Source organism: Lineus longissimus, chromosome 4 (assembly GCF_910592395.1).
Source record: "Lineus longissimus chromosome 4, tnLinLong1.2, whole genome shotgun sequence".
Taxonomy (NCBI): Eukaryota; Metazoa; Nemertea; class Pilidiophora; order Heteronemertea; family Lineidae; genus Lineus; species Lineus longissimus.
The window spans coordinates 12,306,554-12,325,553 of NC_088311.1; the positions used below are offsets into that span (position 1 = coordinate 12,306,554).

General features: G+C 38.6%; 1 protein-coding gene across 1 annotated transcript; it reads left to right on the top strand.

Moving 5' to 3' along the window:
- The first annotated feature begins 2,206 nt into the window (after positions 1-2,206).
- On the top strand, positions 2,207-17,638 carry LOC135486262 (uncharacterized). The gene is made up of 3 exons (XM_064768941.1): positions 2,207-2,351; positions 7,170-7,319; positions 14,687-17,638. The coding sequence occupies exons 1-3, from the start codon at positions 2,288-2,290 to the stop codon at positions 14,851-14,853; spliced, it is 381 nt and encodes a 126-aa protein (XP_064625011.1). The 5' UTR covers positions 2,207-2,287; the 3' UTR covers positions 14,854-17,638.
- Positions 17,639-19,000: the final 1,362 nt, after the last annotated feature.

Genomic DNA, 19,000 nt, shown 5'->3' on the forward strand with positions numbered 1-19,000 from the left:
AAAGGGAACTTCTCCAAAGCATTTACGTAAACAGAAAGATTTTGATTTGCTTTTCAATTTGGAATTGAGCTTTTCACAATTAGTCCATTCACCACTGATTTCTGAAATTCTGAATAAAATGATAGTTTTCGCCTCGAGGTCATTTTACTTGGGAAGTATTTTTACTTTTGGACCAGAACTGAATGTATTTTCAAGCAACTGATATCAATTTTGAGGGCACCAATTAAGTTGTCAATGTGGCACCCATGTATAACCAGGGGTTTTCAATATCATACTCCGCCTCTCGATATTTCGTGCATTAATCTTGGGATGTTATACAGTGGGACCTTGGAAAAAATACTTCATTTTGTGTAAACCGTGAATTCATCCTCCGGGCATAAGCCATATAACATTGATAATAAACACTTCAAAAACGACTGAGGCATTAGTTGTGCATCTAAGTAATATCAATTTTAGCCTTAATTTCTCCCACAAATTGAAATTATACCTCGACTTGAAGTTCTATCCGACGTGACAGGCGCTTGGCACGACGAGATCAGAACCTAATGTTGAAAGAACCAATGTCAATCCAACCAAGATGTCGGCTGGCCAGTCACATTCCACTCTACAGTAAGTAGTATAGTTAGCATTGAATTGTCAAAAAGTTTTAACCTAAATTTCAGCCCATACAAAGTACATTTATTCCCTTTTTATCCAAAATGCACCTCCCACAAAAAAATTCCTTAAAACTAAAACCCTAATGAAAAATTTATTCCCTTATAACATTTATAACAACTTCAAATAGATGCAGGTATTTATGGCAAGCCAAAGCGGAAAAAATGCAGGACTTCATTTGTACGTAAAGAACACAAATTTAACGTCAGGACCTTTAATCTTTTTATCTAAATGCTCCTTTTTCCATACTTAAAAAAATCATATCATAAAAAAATTGAAGAGCCTACCATAGAATAAAAGTTTTTTCATCTTGGTTTCTCGTCTTTTCATCCGTAAATTTTCCCATAAAGCGTTAAAAATATAATGTCAAAAATATTTTTCATATAAGAATTTTTCATTTCGTAAAAATATTTTTTCATAATAGAAATTTGTTCGTTTAGGAAAAATATTTTATCATACCAGAAATTGTTCGTTCAGTAAAATATATTTTTCACATCAGGAGCACGTGACCTTCCAGGAACACGTGATCAGTCAGGAGCACGTGACCACAAAATTTGCTGACGTCACGTTTTGGTACTTTCGTAGCGTAGCGGTCGTGATCTAAAATTAAAAATCGAAAATGTCTCGCTGCGAGAAGATACAACAAGAATTGTATTTCATCATCTGGATGTCGTCTTTGTGTCATTTATACCATGTATATTACAGGTACACGACTTAGATTTCGGGAGGAATTGAATGATACAGGAGGATTACAATATGAAGCATGGAATCATTTTTGCAACACGACAATTGTACCAAACGTGACGTCATCAATTTTTGTCACGTGCTCCTGGAAGGTCACGTGCTCCTGGTATGAAAATGTTTTACGGAACGAAAATATTTCTGATATGATAAAAATATTTGTATGATAAACAATTTTCTGTATATAAAAAATTTCTTTACTAAACGACAAAAAATATTGATATGAAAGATCTTTTTACAGAACGAAATATTTTTGACATGATCGATGATAGTTTACGGATATAAAAATATGAAGCCATGATGAATAAAAAGCCCTTTTAAAAAATTTTATGATATGATTTTGTTTTAAAGTATGGAAAAAAGGAGATTTAGATAAGAAAATGAAAGGTCCTGACGTTAAATTTGTGTTCTCATACGTACAAATGAAGTCCTGCATTTTTTCCGCTTTGGCTAGCCATAGGTATTGCCTCTTCTGTAGTGGCCGCCAAATCTGCGGACAAGAAACTTTTTCCTACTGATAATAACTAAGATCCGGTGCCCAAAACTTTGAGGACAAGACTTTTTGTACTTTTGCTACCCCCATATAAAATGAGGTAACCATTGTTACTAAAGTATGTGTTCCGACTGTAAAAAACCCAAAAAGGCGAACTATCATGACTAGCTATTGCAAAACAAATTGTAGATTCGAATGCGAAAGTTTCTTCCCTGGACATCCCAAGCATTCTCTATCTTTACATTAGCATTCATAATGTTCATAATGGGTTTGGTGCTGTTGTAGCAATTTCTCAGATTAATGAGGATCCAGCGCAAGGTGTTCAGAAGAGAGGTGTTGGGATGAACACTTTGGGAGCTTTTTCACAATAGGAGCGGAGTACTTTGCCAACAATTCATTATGAACGGGTCCAAATATGGTTATTTGATTCAAGGAGTCTTCCTACTATCAACGCTATTGGATGGTAGGTACATTTTTTTATACTTTCTTGAACTAGCATTAGGCTATGCTTATTCAGATTGCATGCTTGTCCATTATTGCAAGCGGAGTAGTCGACATCAATCGTATCAAGTTGCAGCCATGAAAATATCGGCTGAGCACCACGAAAATAGGGGGGCGCTCCTTAAAGTTAAATTCCTAAAAAGTGTGTTGCCCACAAATCAATTAAGAAGTTAGAGCACATCTATATTAACGATACAATATGCACAATCATGTGATATAAGGGCAGATGGTTCTCGCGATAGCCCACTTTTTGGACTTCAAAAGCATGGCAGTGATCGGGAAAATCAAATAATAGATTTTTTATCTTCATACTCATTTTTACATACGTTTATGGTACAACTTCTTCACGGTGTTCAAATGATTCTGCAGAGATTGTCTGAAATACATCGAGGAATTTCTGCATCACTGTTTTTCCTTCTTTAGCTAGGAAGTTTATACAAATACTAACTATCTACACTGGGAAAATCTGGTAATGTCTATTAGACATATTATTATATTAGATGCGTACATCTAAAATATGTTAGATGTCTAACATGTATATTAGTGATGTTCTGTTATAGATGTACAATCAGAACTCGTTTAGACTTCAACTGGTCATAGTCTACTGGACATCAGCAGATGACAACTAAAATAACATTTAAAATTGAAAAAAAAGATTTAATGTTTTTATCTTTTTTCATGATAAAATAAAACAAATGAGAAAAATATCCCAAAACATTAATGCTAAAGAAACAGTAAGGTAAAATGGGGTATTTGTAGCCCCTTTTTCACCTATAACTTTGGTTACGCAAGATATTTCCAGGCAGATTCACTATAACTGGCCTGCATCTTGTAGTGGCACCTCTTCCAATTTGACAGCCTGTAATTCAGGACACTTAGTCTAAAACAATGCCTCTGAGAGAAAATACAAGACTTGTGGTCAGGGGTTACAAATGCCCCGTGGTCTTCGGTTATTTGTAGCCCTGATTAAAAACAAAAATTGCATGTTTTTTGATGTATGAGAAATATTTTAGGTTTATGGTCTTTATTGGTAATAAAACTTTCAATATTATTGCAATCTAGGTTGACGACGAGGTTTTGCTGGTATCAAAACAAACACAAACGGTATTTATTGAACACATAAGTGATGTTCGATGCAATAACTCACCAACAATTCAAACGATATCGTCGCAAATCAGACTGATTTCAACTGAACTGGTGTAAGATACAAAGTTATATTTACCACCTCTGTTATTCGTTATACTTTGCGTCAGACAACAGCTTGTGATATTATGAATTAACTGACGGTCTTGTAGTGCGCCATTAAAAACTGTAGTTTCAAGTATGGGTCATATATCAACCCCAACTATGGCTGGCATCACTTAACGGTAATGCAATGTACCATGAGAAATGATGCGATCTAGTCAATGGTGTGGCTTTGCCGGTGAGGTTTCGTATCAAATACAAAATTATCCTTATGGTTTTTCAAGCTTTTAACAACAGTGCACCTTCATACTTGCGTGATATGGTAAGGTCCTGTACACCAGCTCGGTCACTAAGATCGTCAGCTAAAACAAGACTTATCGTCCCAAGGACCAAAACGAACAATGGAGACCAAGACTTTTTAATGCGATTCCAGATGCCATGAAGGACTTCGAGCGTGTGTCAACTTTCAGACAATCACTTCAAACCCATTTGTTCCGAGAAGCCTTTAGTTGGTAGCTACATAGACTTATATTCCGAATGTGCCATCTATGTTTTAGAGACTCAATTTTTTAATCAATCTGTTTTACCACTATCAAACTGATTTGAATCCAAATATTTGCTTCTAACTCCATTGTAAAGTGCTTTGGAGCATGCTTAGCTTGTACAAGGCACTATAATATCCGGTATTTATTATTATTTAACTAGAGACATCAGTAACATTGAAAATATTTTATTTGGAAATAATGTAAGATAAACTACATGTAGTATGAAACCTCCAATGTATCATTGTAGGTACATAAAGGGTTACCATTGTATCTGAATCAAATAGATTTATGATCAAATGATATAATTCAGATATAAGAATGAAGAAACCTAGCATCTTCATGATTTATGACAGGTACTGGATCAATAAGATCCCTAGCCCGACAATACCCGATTTCTACTGGTTAATCCAGTATATCGAGCTATTTATAGGGGCTACAGATACCCCGAACCAACAAGCTACAAATGGGTACCTGGGTCAGAAAAGTGTCTCTGAAAAATGTACTTTTAATAATGACATCAAATGCCGCATACAACATTCTCTACACTCAATACTGGTCAACTGAACTAAGTTTCAAATACTGTAATTTCTTTCATAAGATTAACAGTCCATACATAAGGCTTATTATCTATTCATGTATGTAGGAGGGGCCACACATACCCCATGCATCATCAATTTCCGTGCTCATTTCCATTCATAACTCAAGTCCAGTGGGATGACATCCCGTTTGAAACACATCCAGAACTGACCAAACCCCTAACCACACCACGTGATATCACAGGCGGGCCTATTCAACGGAAATTACGATCAGTGCGCATTACTGGTGAAAAATTATTCTTGTCGGCCATATTCCGGACTGTTAATCTTAGGAAAGAAATTACAGTATATCAATGCTTTTTAACAGTGGAAGTTTCATATCTGCACAAAGTTTGATCCCATTTTTTTGTGCATGTGTCTGATTTGTTGATTTCTTATAGCCAAAGCTCTTACATAACATGTTGCATAATCCAAAACAATTTATATTGTGATACTCAAGAGTCACCTCTTTTATATCCATGCTTGGTTTGGCTGAATAATTTCATGGTTACCGGAAGATGAATCGAAAACATTGCCAGGGGCTACAGCTAGACCGGGGCTACAAATTTTACCCTACTTGTTTTCAAAACTTTTCCCCAGTCCAAATATCTCTTCAACTATGCTTTTGGCTCTTTCTATCTTATAATACAAAATACAATTTTTTGAATATTATTTTCTTTGATGACTTGGTGACGGCTTTGGGAACCAAATGAATCGCCATGAAGCTACCCCAGCGCCGCGTATCAACAGCAATAAGAACCAGACTAGCTTTTCCTACTGTATTCATTCATGCAAAAGGCTACACACCACTAATAGATTTTAAGCCATTTCCGTTTAGACATCAACTGCCATAACTTTTTCCCAATATCTCACTCGAATCTAATATTTACAGGGCAGAAAGACCTCACCCAGGGCACAAATCCATAGTATTTTTGACAGGTTTGGGGTCGTTTTTCTCTTAACTTCACGCGTCCAACAAGTTTCACGGCTCAGCGGGTTAATTGGATCCCAAAATCCAAGCCGGTGAACATATGAGGCTCAGAGTTCATCAGAATGTTCGCCAGAAACAACTTTAATTCATGATATCAAAGAAACTACATTCTGATTGCACAGATAGCACCCCTACTGGACAGTGAGACCACGCATTGATTTCTTAAAGTACTACTTTCTTATACGGAGTCAACGGGTACCAGTTGGCTGGCATAGCATCATGGCGCATGGTTTTATCGAAAATGCGAACTTGTGGGAAACGAAAAATGGACGGTTTAAATACGGTGAAAACAGCTGGAAAGGGGTTTGTAACGTTTGGTTCTTATTGTGTTTTCCTCCATTTATGATTATATGACTGTATAAATTACATTCCAAGCAGTGATATTCTATACCACAAGCCATGTGAAAAAGATTTAAGAAAGAATTCGGCCAGTAGTTTTTTCACAGCGGCTCAAAAAAAGAATGATATTTAATCATAACGGCGACTTAGATAGATGTCTGATAAAAATCACTTTGTGATGTATATTATGTCTTATAGACACCATCTGATTCTCTCTGTTAAGGTACACCGCTGTTATAATTGCAATAACAATAAAGGCACATCCGCACATAGCAGCGATAGAATCACAGGTGGCACAGCGACAATCGTTCGCTTGTACGGCATTATAAACTTATGATATTCTACTTAGAAAAGCTCTTTCCATTAGGGCACGATGAAAATTTCGAATCACATGCTTTTAAAGTTCAGCGACCGTGTCGAAAACGCATGTTCCTAACACCCTCGTCGCTATCTTTGTCATTTGAAAACGGCCAAGCACGTCTCTATAATAATGAAATAGCTGCACAATGATTGTATTTCGGTCGGAAACAATTGATATTTGGCGCAGCTAGCAAACTTTTGGCAAACTTTTGTTGAATAAACTTCAAAATTTGAAGACTGCTGCGATAAATCGACGGTTTGCGGATATCGAATTCACAAAAAGTATAAATTTGATCCCACTAATAGATGAACTCATTCCGGTAGGGTTGCCAGCGATCAATATTCCAAGATCAATGTCAACAAGTCAGAAAAACCAGTCGACACACATGGGTTAGTTGTCAAGACACACATGAACCAATGAACCTATGCTCACCAAACTATGTGTTAGCCAAGTTCATACAGCGAGAGGTAATAGTTGTCCCAGTAGGTCAGCTTTTCGAATTATTCAATTGGCTCTTTGTCCACGAGTCAAATTGCCTTCAATAATCGACAGGATCCGGCAATTAACATGATTGATGAATTTAAACAAATTAAAAGATTTATAACCAATATAATCATTTGCTTCATATCTGTCATAATCCAGATCCTTCAGATGCGATATTTTACTTTATGAACCCTGAAAGTGCTACGAATAAATAATCGGTATTTTATGTTGTTATTAGATGTATCTATTATGTCAATTCAGTAGCATTTCTTTCAATAATTAATCTGTACATCATTTTCAGTATCTACCATGCAATGCTACCAATGCAAATCAGAGCAACTGGTGGACGGAACCTGGACAAACATGGACTGCTTTCTGGACCCCAAGGGACCAACAGACTGTCCACCTGAGAGTAAGTTGTGTGTCATCTATACAGCAGGCAAAACAAAAAGTAAGTAATCCAAGCATCAGTCAACCTAAAAAGTTTACTTCTGCTGCAAAATCGAGCACAAATCTTGCATAATAAGGTGAGCACCACAAGAGGGTCAGACATCTATCTTTGGGTGGCCAACTATCAAAAGTTTGTGTGAGGATACCTCTGGAAGCAGATGACTGCAGTAATTTTTTTGAGGAAATGGAAAACATAAAATAATGTAGATGGTGGAGGTGTCGTAACGAAGGTGCAACGTATCATGAAACTCTGACAAAAAAGGTTCCATTCAAAAATGACAATGTCATCGATATGACTTGACTTGATCTTTTGAAGTATTCATTGACAAACCTACTGCCGATGACCGAGTACCATTGTTTTCAAAACAATATGCCGAATTGAACAGCAGTTCGCAACCTTGGAGTTATCTTTGACCAGCACCTCACCATGGAGAGGCAGGTGAACTCTGTTGCTCGTTCCTGCTTCTTCCACCTCCTGAACATTGGTAGATTGAGGAGTTATTTGCCTGCCGATGCAACCAAGTCACTTGTCAATGATCTGGTAACATCTAGACTCGACTACTGCAATACTCTTCTTGATGGTGTCTCAGGTCAACTGGTGCAATCCCTACAGAAAGTTCAAAACGCCTCGGCACGTTTGATCACTCGTACTAAAAAGTCTGACCACATAACACCTGGACTGATCGACCTACATTGATTGCCCGTGAAGTTTAGGATCCGGTACAAAGTTCTCATCCACACCTTTCGAGCCCTTCATTCCACAGCCCCTCCTTATATCTCGGAGTTGGTTTCCTTCCGCAGGCCTGGCAGAGCACTCCGCTCTGCGGGGGAGTATAAACTCAAGGTCCCCCGCCATAGGACGGTCTGTGGAGGAAGATATTTTGGGGCTTCGGCCCCAAGGCTGTGGACTGAACTTCCTCTGTCCATCCGATCGACAGCTGACCTTGGCATTTTCAAGAAGGCATTGAAAACCTATCTTTTTTAAATTAGCCTATTTTTAAATCCTTTTTAAACCATGTGGTCCTAAATTGTTTTACTGTTTTATTGCTGTATGTTAGTACTTTGAGCACATTGTTTCTTAGATTATAAGGTGCCTTTGAGCAATTTGTTGATAAAGGCACCTAAAATATATGTTTTAATAATAATAATAATAATAAATTACAAAATCAGTACGTTATTCTGATAGAAAACTAATCGAATCACTCAATCTGCAGAAAGCAGACGTCACCGTGAACCCTTTGCACGTATAGTGTTGGAGGCCGGGCACACTGAAGGCATGTGACCATAATAGGATGATCTGCAGGGTGAAGGATTTTTGTATGGTTTTATGACCTCGTCTTTTGCAACTTGACCGCAGCCCTGTACATTTACAACTCTTCTTGAAAAGGAAGTTGTTAGAAGCAATTAACATCAAAAGAAAGGCATCGGAGTTTAATAGGGACAATGAATTAGAACTGAACCCTGCTTACGAAAGGTCAGTCTGTCAGAACACGAACACTGGAATGTAAGAATCATTGAACACTCGATCATTCCAGTTAGAACAAGAAAAGTGTTAAAAAACACAGGGCGTGGTGTGGACATGTATCATTACTGGGAGGATAAAGGTTATTCAGGACTGGGAATAAAGCAACGTCATGTCATTGCAATATTTGTAAGGGTCATCTATTTGATAATGGTCAAATATTGGTCCTTGGTAATTAGTCGAAGAGTGATTCCGGCTTGGCAGTTAGGTGGTTGACGAGAACCGTTGGATCCTGTTTGGACTGGTTGTTACCAGGAGCATCGTGGGCTTGGTGGATCAACAATTGTCATTTGCCGATAGGAAATATCATGTATCGCCAAATAAATGCGACACAGGTTATACCAACGTCCCACACTTCTTTCCGTCCTCACTTTCCATTCCTTTTGGGACCTGATTGAAACAATGATGGCAAGCAGCATAGCGGAGCACACCCAGGATGTTCGGAGATGACATGAACGGCTGCACAACATCAAAAGTGCATTGGGATGTTTCAACCATCTTTACCATAATCATATCTGCAGACATTTCAATAATTGTCATTGTCAATTTGGCGATGGAAGATATCGTGTAGCGCCAAATGAATGCGTTACAAATTGGCAGTCCTTTCGGTCCTCAGTTCCTATTCATTTGGGACCTTCTGTACAAATCCCATCCCCATGTTATTTTCGTATGTGAAACACCAGCCTCCCATGCGCAATGGTGAAACACATGTAAAATTGACGTACAATATGGTGTTGGTGAGGTTTTTAAATGATACACCGCTTCTAGGCACGTCAAAACACCTTTTGCGCGGATAACACCGGTTTTTCTGTGGTTGAGATCGGAGTTAACATGATATGATTAGGTAGTGAGATGTGGCTAAACACTGCGACCCTTCGTAACATTAATACACGGCAAGACAATCTTCAGGCGGGCAAAAATGGCGACTCTCAAATTCAATGCACTAATACACTGAGCAATGTATACTGCGCAACCCTAAACAAACTCATACACACAGGATGATGACGTGTTAAGTAGAATATCACTAGTTTTGATGACGTACTATGTGATTTTGTTGAAAAAATGTTGCTGGCCAAGAACAGAGGGCGACAGTAATTCTGTAGTTCGTTACATGTAACTTCAGACTCTGGACGCCCTAAAAAGCAAAGGGAAAACATCGAGAAAAGTTGCAGCAAAGTTGCCAAAAGGAGAAGTTACAAAACTATAAGAAATGTCAAAGAGACCTTCAGAAATGCCATTCAAATATCTATGAAGCATCTTGCCGGAGAATATTAACCTATATTTCTATTGGATAATTTTCCTGATAACCTGCAAAAAAGTAAAAAGGTAAAAACGTTGATTTGTCTACGGTTCAGAAATATTAGAGTTTTCATCGGATGTATAGGAAACGAAAGGCTGCACAATAGACGTACATCTTCGCTCTTTAATACTTTATGATACACCTTGGCAATGTTTTGTCAACACCGTATATACTTTCAGAGCAACAAATTCACGCACCTGTAATGCAGTTTTACCCCGAAAGCAGTTTTCCAGTTAATAGGCAATATCCGTTAGCTCATTACTTGTCCCCAGATCAGACGCACGTACCTAATGAGGAACGCTTTCAAAGCCGAACAGAGCTATTCTTGTCGGTCAAATCATGAAATTTTTGTTGTACATTATGCAATATACATGTACATACAAGATTTTGGGGGTCTGAACATAGAACGCATTTTTTTCTGAAATATTTTCATTGTGGGCCTACGTTTTGGGGTGTATTGTTCAAACGCTAATACGTGAACCAATGTGCCCGCGTAGTAATCCAGAAATGTCCAAAAAGATATACATATCATACTATAAAGAGTTATATCATATTCAAAAGAATTGAAAATGCTTTACCGCTCTCCAGTGCATACCAAGGGAATCACATTTTTAAAAGACTATTTTCCTCTGGAACCTCGACCGAACCCTTTATTACAGTTGTGAGACTTTTATCAGGGTTTTTTATTGAGACGTCCTGCAGATTAAATTATTCTTAGTGCGGCATTCTAATTACACACCTTTCTTTTTTGTGACACGTCCGGTATTATTTCCACAGATGATCATGAAGTACAGGCTGGTACAGTACAGTACAGTACAGTACAGTAAGGACAGAAGTTGGTCGCCGATTTTCAAATATAAACTATTTTATTACTGCAAGTTGGCATAGTAACTATCCAATTTCTGTTATTTATGATTGAAAAAGACAATTCATATGCAAAACCGACAGTGAACAATTTTTTCGCGTCGTTAAAACACTAAAACTTATTCCTAGCCGAAGATCGTACCTTCACCAAATTTTGTCACGGATAATGCAAATAAAATCGTTTAAAATTAGGCCCCCGGCAGTGGCCAATCAGCGCCACCCGTCGGGCCTAATTGTAATAGGCTATGGATATAAAGCTTTATTTTGATACTTTCTGTGATTTGCTGACACTTCATATCGCTGGTGTGTAGCTGGCAACTACCAAGGGTAAATGTATTGGATTTTTACAGTCCACAGTGGAATCTCCCTTAATGGACATTTTCTCTATTAAGGAAACTAGTTTTGGTCCCAAATTGGTTGTTTCCATTCAAGTTCACCGCTCTAATCAGGACACCTCTCTATTAAGACCAACACTTGTCAGTCCCGAGGGTGTCCTTAAAGGACTATTGGTATCATTAAGGGCAATATTACCCAGCTGTCGGCTGCCCAGTCATCTCCTATTCACAAGTAATTTTCATCAAAAAGTTGCACAAAAAAGGAAAAATTCGAAATCTGACTGAAATATAACGCTTTTCCGATGTTGACTCCGATTTGACCCGAGTTAGCTCATGCGTCGATCCCTTCCATGTGGAACGGTGCGCTGGAACTACCCTGTGACGTCTTGGTGTTGATATCGATTTTTCCGACGTCACTTTGATGGTACTTGCAGATTACCCCGCCACTGCGACGATACTGGAAATGATGTTGCGTCGTAATAGCAGGGTGACGTAAACTCGGCTCTCGGCGAGCACTCACTTGGCGGGAAAGGTCTTTCGCGCCAGAACTTTTGAGTAATAAGCGCGCAGCAGAAAAGCCGAAGCGCTACTATGGTTAACGTGCATACGACGTATCCAATGTAAACAATGTTTCTCAAGTCCATGGATTCGTTTCAAATGGCTTAAATTTGACTTAAAATGGCCGCCAGAAGAGATAAACGCGCGAATGAAGCAACTCGACTATTCTGAGCTCCGAGAGAGAACCACATGAATATTCACACTGTTTTTTAATCACACTTCAATTTCAGGGGGTTTACCCCCCGACATATGTGTTTTGATTTTTGATACTTTAGTAATGATATCCAAAAGATGCTTAAAAAGGATATAATCCCGAAATAATGAAGCAAAATTTATTTTGAGATTTCAATAAACCTTTTGAACGAATTCCACATGGGCCGTGGTGGGATCCGAAGACACCTTAAGGAGGAATGTATGTTTTTATGGAGTACCATTGGTTTTGCAGATCTTCTGGTTTTTTCTAAAGAATAATCAATATTCGCTAGCAGGCTTTTTATGCTCCCAGGTATGAAGAGGGTTCTATGTTCCTCAGGTTCTTTGTTCATCAGTCTGGTGTTCCTCGAGAGTCATGTGTCTTCCAGTCTCTTGGCCTGCAAAAACCCTTTCCAACCAATTTTTATGCATCAACCATTCGGCAACATGTTGGTGCGGGAAAAACCTGATCCCTGACCCCTTGAATATATTACGACCACAAGCAATTGACTCAAGGAAGCCACCAGTACGACCTCTTGGTAGTCTTGCCAATATCATGCCAGTGAAAAGGAAGGGTAATGATGGTTGAGGGTTGCAGTAAGGGTACCATCAAATGAGTACCTCTTCCTCGCTCTGGGTTAAACGTGTCAAAGGACTGCACCATCATGAAGGTTTGGAGGTTCCACTCAAGCGCCCCGGGGTAAGCAGCTCAGAAGGACTTATTGATAGGCCAATAGGGGGGTTTAGGGGCCTTTCCCCCAATGCACTAGCTAAAACATGTCGGAAGGACGGGGGTGGGGGGGGGGGCTTTCTTTGCCGGATATTAATGATGATGGAGTTGAGTTACTGCTAAAGCGATACACGGAGAAAACTGTCTATCAAAACAAAAAATTGGCGGAAGGAACTATAGCAGGTTCCCAACCAGGGGGTTTGGGGGGGTTTCCCCCCCAACCTAAAGGCGCTGCGCGCTTACTAGGGCACTGCACTGATAATATTAAACTTAACGAATAACGGGTTTTTCTACTATAAGAGCTGAAACAAAATTGGAAAAGCATCAAACACGTCCAGAAAAATAGTTTACTGATGAACCAGAAGAAGAATAAACATTCTGCAATAAAAGGCCACCCATTCCTTTAATAAAGAGGTTCTACTATACATGGGAGACACCTGGCGTATGGCTAAAATACCGGCCGTCAGTTGTCACTGTCACAATGATTTGGTACGATCTTGATTACTCTGCTGAACAAATTCATATGCTTTACTACGGAAGCGTACGGAAGTACGGAAGCGTATTAGTGCGCAGTGAAAAAAAAGTTTCTGGCATTAATGAATTTTTTTATCACGTACGTACGAGATAGTATCACGTAATAACGCGATAATTCGCGTTATTGCGTACGTACGTGATACTAACGCGTAATTACGAGATAACTATAACGTTATTACGAGAAAACTATCACGTAATTACGAGATAACTAACACGTAATTACGAGATGACTAACACGTAATTACGCGATAACTAATACGTTATTACGCGATAACTAACGCGTTATTACGCGATAACTAACACGTTATAACAAGATAACTATCATGTTATTACGCGATGACTAACACGTAATTACGCGAATACTAACACGTAATTACGAGATGACTAACACGTTATTACGTGATAACTAACTCGTAATTACGCGATAAGCTCACACGTTAGTGTGAGCTCATTCTCAAAGTTCATGTTTATGATAGCTGCTGGTCCTTGCCCAAGTCTTTTAGTTAGGAAATCGGCAAGTGAGCGACACTCATCATCCATTGAGTCCGCCATCATATAGTTCTAGTATTAGTGTGTATACCATCCTCATCCTGAGATTCAGTTATCACGTAATAACGTGTTAGTCATCTCGTAATTACGTGTTAGTTATCTCTTAATTACGTGATAGTTATCTCGTTATTACGTGATAGTTATCTCGTATTTATGCGTTCGTAATAACATGATAGTTATCTCGTAATTACGTAATAGTTTTCTCGTAATAACATGATAGTTTCTCGTAATTATGCGTTAGTTATCTCGTAATTACGCGATAGTTTTCTCGTAATAACGTGAGAGTTATCTCGTAATTACGCATTAGTATCACGTACGTACGCAATAGCGCGAATTATCGCGTTATTACGTGATACTATCTCGTACGTACGTGATTGAAAAAAAATTCATTAATACCAGAAATATTTTTTTCACTTGGCACTAATACGCTTCCGTACATTCGTAACACAGAAAATTTAAAACGATCTGAAAATATCACACGCCGACCGTCAGTTACAGCTTTGTTATTGTTAATTCACTTTGTGAAAGTCTGGCCGCATCAATTATACATAGGGTTGACCCCTGTTAATAATGATGACTAAAACATTGCTCCCGCACTGGAAAAATGGAAAGGGTTAATTGGTAAAGGGTTGCGGGCAAGGACGGTTAAGGTCAAACCATTGCTGAAGATGGACCTATTGACCATATCTCGCAACAAAAGGAAAATGCAGTGTTATGCACTGATTTGTAAATTGAAAACACGGAAGAATAGAAATTATTATGTATAATTGCTATGTATTTTCAGATGAGCCTTACGAGTTTGGTCGCAGCTGCATAGCGGGGTTTGTCCATCCGATCTGTTATCTCCAAACATGGTTACCAGAGTTTCAGCTGGAAGAGAGGTGCTTCCCACAGGTCTGTAAGATTGATGGATGCAACAATAAACATCCACCAGGATATTATGAGAAGTGATAGGAGACAGGCAATAATTGTGCATGTCCAACGTACATGTCGACTGTGACTGAATAATCTAGAGAAAACGTTGGATATGAGACAGTGCAGAATATATGAAGGACTTTTTCCGCAGGATTTTCGTTTTGTAATATTACAATTTTGTTACTTACAACAACGAAAGATGGTATACAAGTATTTCATTATTGTGTTGGATTACACATAAAAAGGACCGACAAAATAACAATACGACATATCGGGAAGGCCACCAAAGCGGGCAGATACACTACCTTTACTCTATGGATCATTGCCACATTCTGTGAACAATCTGATATCCATAGTTCAAATGCATTGTGAAAACAACGGCAGTTTTAGATGCCAGATATAAGGTCGTTTCGGAAGACATCCGATTACATTGACAGCGAATGCAATGCTTGTCTGTCTTAGCCAGATGGGGCTGCCTCACGTACGAGCTTGTTCATCCACAGTCTAATACCTTGTTAAGGAGGTAACCCGAATTTAAATTTAAGAGAGACGAATGGCCACCATAGACACAAAACATTAGATCGTCCCAATTTGCTTTTGCCGCAACATTTTGTTTACTTGCGATTTTGTAAGTGCGGCACATTTAAGGGTTTTTGTGGCCCATCCGATGTTTGTCTGGTGCTAAAAATTCACGTTTTTCACACAAATCAAATGCAGTGCATTCTCTAAACTACGTGTGGACTAGTCATCTTTGCTTCTTCATGGTTGGCTTCGGTGAAATAAGGACTCCGTCAATGGCAAGCGGAGTGTCCAGTTATTCAAATAACCTATATTTCTTCAATAAAACTTGGTTTTATAGCTGAAATAATTTTTTTTTAAACAATCTATATTTTCTCCTAATAAGTCAAGTTTTATTGAATAAATGGACATTTCGGTGCGAAAACTTACATTTCAGGTGATAAAATATAGGTAATGTGTTGACAAACCAGTATTTTTATCATAAAATATAGGTTTATGGAGAAAAAACCTAACTTTATGAGGAAAGAATATTGTTTTTTAAGGATAAACTTATATTTTTTCAAACAACCTGGTTTATTAGGAGAAAATATAGGTTGTTTAAAAAACCTATATTTCTTTCAAATAAACTTAGTTTATCAGCCATAAAAACCAAGTTTTAGTGAAGAAATATAGGTTGTTTGAATAACAGGACACTCCGCTTGCCATAATATCAGTCGCGGTGAAAAGCTCAAATAACTTATAAATCGTCAGAAGGGAAATCGATTGACGATGAAAAATGTTTGATTGGTTGGACATAATGAAAAGTATGGAGGTTATGATAACAGGGCAAAGACAAGCAAAAAAAACGCTGAAGGCGTTCTAAAGCTTTTGCAACAGAATATTGATTCTTTTCACATCAATAGCTGCACTCAAAAGTGCACCTTCATGCTGCGACTGCTGTCGGACGGACTCAACACGAATGTACGAAAAAACAACACAGGGATTTTATAATCTGTAAAAAAATGGTTACTTCATTTAAATATCTGCTTATCCTGAATGTTAGCATATTCTTAAAAGTCGACTCTTAATACATTGTACCAAAGCGGACACGCGAACATCTATTTTATATCATTGTATACTAGGAAGTCCATTTGCAAATGTTTTGTCCGCATCTTTTTGAGCCCTTGATCGCGAACTACTTGTTTGGTTTCTTTTTACCCTTTGATGCTTTTACGTCTCACTTATGTGAGGCTACTCCAAGAGGTTCTCGAACGCATGAGTGATTTCGTCAATTTTTCCACAACAAAAAAACAGTTTTGTAAACGCTTCTGCCCAAAGATTGAAGAGCCATGTCCTGAGGTTAGTGCACGATGATAGTAAATTTGCACGTTCCTCACATTTGTTACTACAGATGGCTCTGCTTGTTGATCAGGGTTTGCTCCACACACATGTGAGGCATATGCGTTACAGGGGTGTCAAGTTGAATGCATGAAAGGGTTAAGTTTAGTTTCTATTGATACTGGCGTTGCGACCAAACAGGGTATTTTGAATTCAGCGTTGTCAGTAAAGGAATATCTTTAAAATCTTTAGCGAAGCTCTTATTATGCATAGTGGTCATTTTCGATTGGGCCCCCCTGGATAACCCATATTTTGTATTTCTCATTCATATACATGTCACATGAGTAAATTGACACAATAATTTAATCACAGGAACATTGCATCCAGATTGGTCGAAGAATAAACCGTACAGAGCTGAAAATTTCCGAATTGAATGCACCTCGTCAATGTACACAAATGCATACAAAACAACTTTATTTCGTATGCCATGGTCAATAAAGAGAGGTGTTTGTCATCGGAAACAAGGATCAATAAAAACCAAACATATCCTAGCAGTAGTTTGTGCTATCGACCCAGAGCCCAAAATTTAATGAAAGTGACAGAATATTTAACTGTGGGCCAATGGGAACAGTTAGGACAGTCATGACAGGAGTAATATGGTCATGCTTTCTACTTCAATCTACTTATTGCAGGCTGCTCGGCTCTGGATCTGTTGAGGTGTAGCATTGGTCTTATCATGGAGACAATTGGCAGTGGTATCGAGCAGAAGACGTAGGATTGATCAGGTTGATAAGACAATGCTCGTTTGATCAATGAACTTTCATATGTGGCCAGTATTGTAGAGGGGGTCATCTCTACATCATATTACCCAGGTTCTTTGTTTACCACATACGAGTAACTCGACATGGCTGAAAGACGCAGATCTATGTTAATGAGCAAAGTCCCGCTCCGTCTTAAAGGAGTGACGATATTTGCTGTGACAAGTCTACAGATAAAAATACATTATTTGATGAAAACGTTATTCTGAATTTTGCTAATTTGGCAATATGGGCGTTTTTTCTGCAAGTTTGTTGAAAAGAGCGGAAATATTAACGTTTCTCAATTTGTCCGATTATCTAAAAATTTCCGTGGGCAACTACAAGTTTAAATTTCACCAGTTACTTGCCCGACTGTCCTGAATATCATATCCAAATTTCAGATTCACAGCCCCACGCAGTAATTGATGCGTCGCGGTCAAACATTGACAACTTAACTGCTTAAAAGGCTTTAAAATCTATGGGGGTATTGTCTCATGGCGTGTTTTGAATGCATCCCATGCTTATTTGGTTGATTTCTGGCCTTACTACAACATTTATTGTAAATGACGTTGTTATTTAGATTTAAAAAAGTACTCCTCAAAACCACCTCTGGCGTTGAAGGGGCAAGACAAAATTTGTGCGGAGTGGCGCAGTTGAAATATAAGCATTTTCCTCTCGGCTTCGATTCCCGCTCACACCCGGTGTAGAAGTAGAAAAGGTCTCCATGGGAAAAATGTCCGACCCTATTGTATTCTTACGGATTATGATATATTGTTCCATAACGGCCGTGACCTTCCGTGCTTAGGGGTTGAAGCTCAAAATAGAATTTCTTGTTCCCCGGAGTTCTTTACTAGCCAGGATAATTTTAAACCACTTCCCCGTACACACATGTGATGGAGACACCGACTCTTTGCGACGATCTACCGAGAAAAGCTTTCCTCTGGGATATTCAGTATCCTCCAACTTTACATTACAATATACTCATATTGTTCTTAAGAGCTAAATAATGTCCTGGTTGACCCACTCTGCTCGCAACTCATTTATCTATATATTGAAAATGACAGGAGTGATGGGCGCAGTTGTTAGACTCACAAAAAATTAGGGTATTGTTAGAGATACATACATGAGGGTGGGTAAAGGGTCATGTATTATTCCACAAACGTTCTGTCCCAGTATGTCTATGCAGAAGAAGTAGAAAATGCTATTGGGTCGTCTTGTTGGCCGGAACACAGGAACGGAGACACCGGGGAACATAAATGTACTCCCTGTACAGATTGACATTGGCAGATTCTCAATCTTGAGGTGCTTCTCCATAGCCATGCCCTCGTCTACGTACTGATGTAACCGTTCTCCTGCTCCCCGTGATTTCAAGGAACATTATCAGTTCCAAATCGGTACCCACCATGCACCGTGCTACAGTTTGAATCAGTCTTTCTTGACGACGCATGCGCAATCACCGACATGCCTGGTCAATTATCATTAAGCGTGTTTATCAACGTGTGCACCGCGTACTAACTGCCATATTGCATTTCAAGTCTTTGCCTGAAAAA

Coding starts and splice junctions, on each gene's coding strand:
- LOC135486262 (XM_064768941.1), top strand. CDS start 2,288: ATGAACGGGTCCAAATATGGTTATTTGATTCAAGGAGTCTTCCTACTA. Junction 2,352..7,169: donor ACTATCAACGCTATTGGATG/GTAGGTACATTT, acceptor CATCATTTTCAG/TATCTACCATGCAATGCTAC. Junction 7,320..14,686: donor TACAGCAGGCAAAACAAAAA/GTAAGTAATCCA, acceptor ATGTATTTTCAG/ATGAGCCTTACGAGTTTGGT.